At 44.6% G+C, this 2,413-nt stretch overlaps 1 protein-coding gene across 1 annotated transcript; it reads left to right on the forward strand.

Annotated features, from left to right (window-relative positions):
- Window positions 1-977: 977 nt before the first annotated feature.
- On the forward strand, window positions 978-2,084 carry BATDEDRAFT_1614 (uncharacterized protein; the record flags this gene model as incomplete). The annotated part of the gene is made up of 1 exon (XM_006682047.1): window positions 978-2,084. A coding segment is annotated over one exon (1,107 nt), but the record flags the coding sequence as incomplete, so codon positions are not given.
- Between the last annotated feature and the right edge of the window lie 329 nt (window positions 2,085-2,413).

Genomic DNA, 2,413 nt, shown 5'->3' on the forward strand with positions numbered 1-2,413 from the left:
AACTTGTCATTTGCACAACTATTCTAATCAAAAGCAATGCAATAATGAACCCGTTTCACATGCATAATTTGGATATGTGATATATCCACACGTGTATTTGATATTCATGTTTCTTGATTAGCACATGTATATCTAGTAAACTCGACACTGTAAAATGTATGATTCAAAATATAAAACAACGTGAAATGGTATGCAGCCAATTTCATTGACCCATATTGTTGTAACAATTTGATCCTGTACTTGCTACATATACACTATAAATATCGAAGACACTTTAAAATGTTTGTTTCTACTGTTGCTCTTGTTCTTGCTCTTGCCACCCCTGCAGTTTTTGCAGTCCCAACCATTCCGTCCACACAAGATGCCGTTGACGATCTTCCATTCTACTTTCCCAAATCCACTTACCAGCAGATTCCTTATGATCACTCATCCAGCCTCATGGCTTCGTCTAATACCGATCCAGTCAAAACTGGTGTTGCGTATCTCTGTGACAAACTCAATCTCACACCTAACGAGTTCAAGGTTTACAATAACTTTACAGACGGCGCAGGTGTAACACACATATATGGTGCACACATGGTTAATAATGCACGTGTAGCCAATCACCAAGCCGCAGTCCATATCCAGGACGGCCAGATTGTCTCGTACTCTGCTTCGTTTGGTACTGAAAGCCATTTTGCCAAAAGTGAGCTTTCAATTGCGGAACCCAAAACCAAACTGACGTTTGAGCAGGTTGCTGATATTGTGTCCAAGGCCAAGGGCTTGCTCGTTCATACCGAGTTTGATTACGAATTGGAGTATGTTCAACAAGGAGATGGCACGCTTGTGTATGCTTACAAATTTCAGCTTCGCGACAAGGATGTTAGTTCTTGGATCCAAGTCTGGGCCGATGCTAACACTGGTATGGTATTTTGGGTTCAGGTATTGATTTTTGTGGAATCAGCACTAATCTGAATGTAAATGGATTGATACTAGGCAAACTGATCCAGGCTGTTGATTTCGCCCATCGTGCAACATACAAGGCTATCCAAGTTCCTGGTTTCAATCCCAATGACGGTGGGTTTTCAGACATCAAAGATCCAGAATACAAACCATCGTCGCCCAACGGATGGACAAACGGAACTGCCACTCAGGGTAACAACGTTAATGCTGTCGACTTTACAAAATCACCGCCAGCTCCAGGAACCGGCATTGATGGTGTGTTTGACACTAAATTCAATCCAGAAGCTGATCCCAACGATCCAGACAACATGCAGGCAGCTGCTGTAAATTTGTTTTATATTGGCAACCTGATGCACGATATCACATACCAGTATGGTTTCACCGAGGCTGCAGGTAATTTCCAAAATGACAACTTTGAAAAGGGCGGTAAAGGCGGTGATGCTATCAGTATTAGCATTCTGGACTCGTCGAGTGTCAACGATGCTGTATTCCTGACACCTTCTGATGGCCAGCCTGGTAAAATGAAAATGTTCCGATTTACCCGCGTCAAGCCTAACCGCAGTGGTGGTTTGGACAATCAAGTTCCTTTGCACGAATATGGTCATGGTGTTTCGACTCGTTTGACAGGTGGATCTTTGGCGCCTTTGTGCATGTCGGGCCATGAAACTAGAGGTATGAGCGAAGGTTGGTCCGACATATTTGCCATGATCGTGACTGCCAAAGAATCCGACAAAGCCGACACGCCAGTTATCCTTGGAGCGTATGTTATTAATAAACCCGAAGGTATTCGCTCGCATCCTTACACTACGGACATGAAAATCAACCCTTTGACATATGGCGACCTTAAAACCCGCACAGAGCTGCACGAGGCTGGTGAGGTGTGGGCAGCCATGCTTTGGGAAGTTTACTGGAACTTGGTCACCAAGAGTGGATTTTCTACCAATCTCTACGATGCCAAGGGCAAGGCTGGCAACATTGTTGCTATGCAGAATGTGATGGGTGGATTGATGCATCAGCCATGCAGTCCTAGCTTGGTCAATGCTCGTGATGCCATTATTGCGTCCGATGCAGCCTATTATAATGGGGCCAACAAGTGCGAGATTTGGAAGGGATTCGCCAAACGTGGTCTGGGAGTAAATGCAGCAGATTACACAAACGATTTCTCTGTTCCAGCAGAATGTGGTAGCGGTTCACCTCCACCTTTGACCACTGAAAAGGCTACCACAACTGAAAAGGCTACCACCACTGAAAAGGCTACCACAACTGAAAAGGCTACCACAACTGATAAAGCTACCACTACCGCAAGATTTACCACAACTAATAGAGCTACCACTACCGGCAGATTTACCACCACTAACAGGGTTACCACTACCGAAAGAGCTACCACCACTAATAGACTAATAGTATACTGTCATCTGGCAGTCAGTCTACACTTGCAGGCACGACATTATCATTCGTGTAGTGCAAGTTG

Source organism: Batrachochytrium dendrobatidis, assembly GCF_000203795.2.
Source record: "Batrachochytrium dendrobatidis JAM81 unplaced genomic scaffold BATDEscaffold_15, whole genome shotgun sequence".
Classification (NCBI taxonomy): domain Eukaryota; kingdom Fungi; phylum Chytridiomycota; class Chytridiomycetes; order Rhizophydiales; genus Batrachochytrium; species Batrachochytrium dendrobatidis.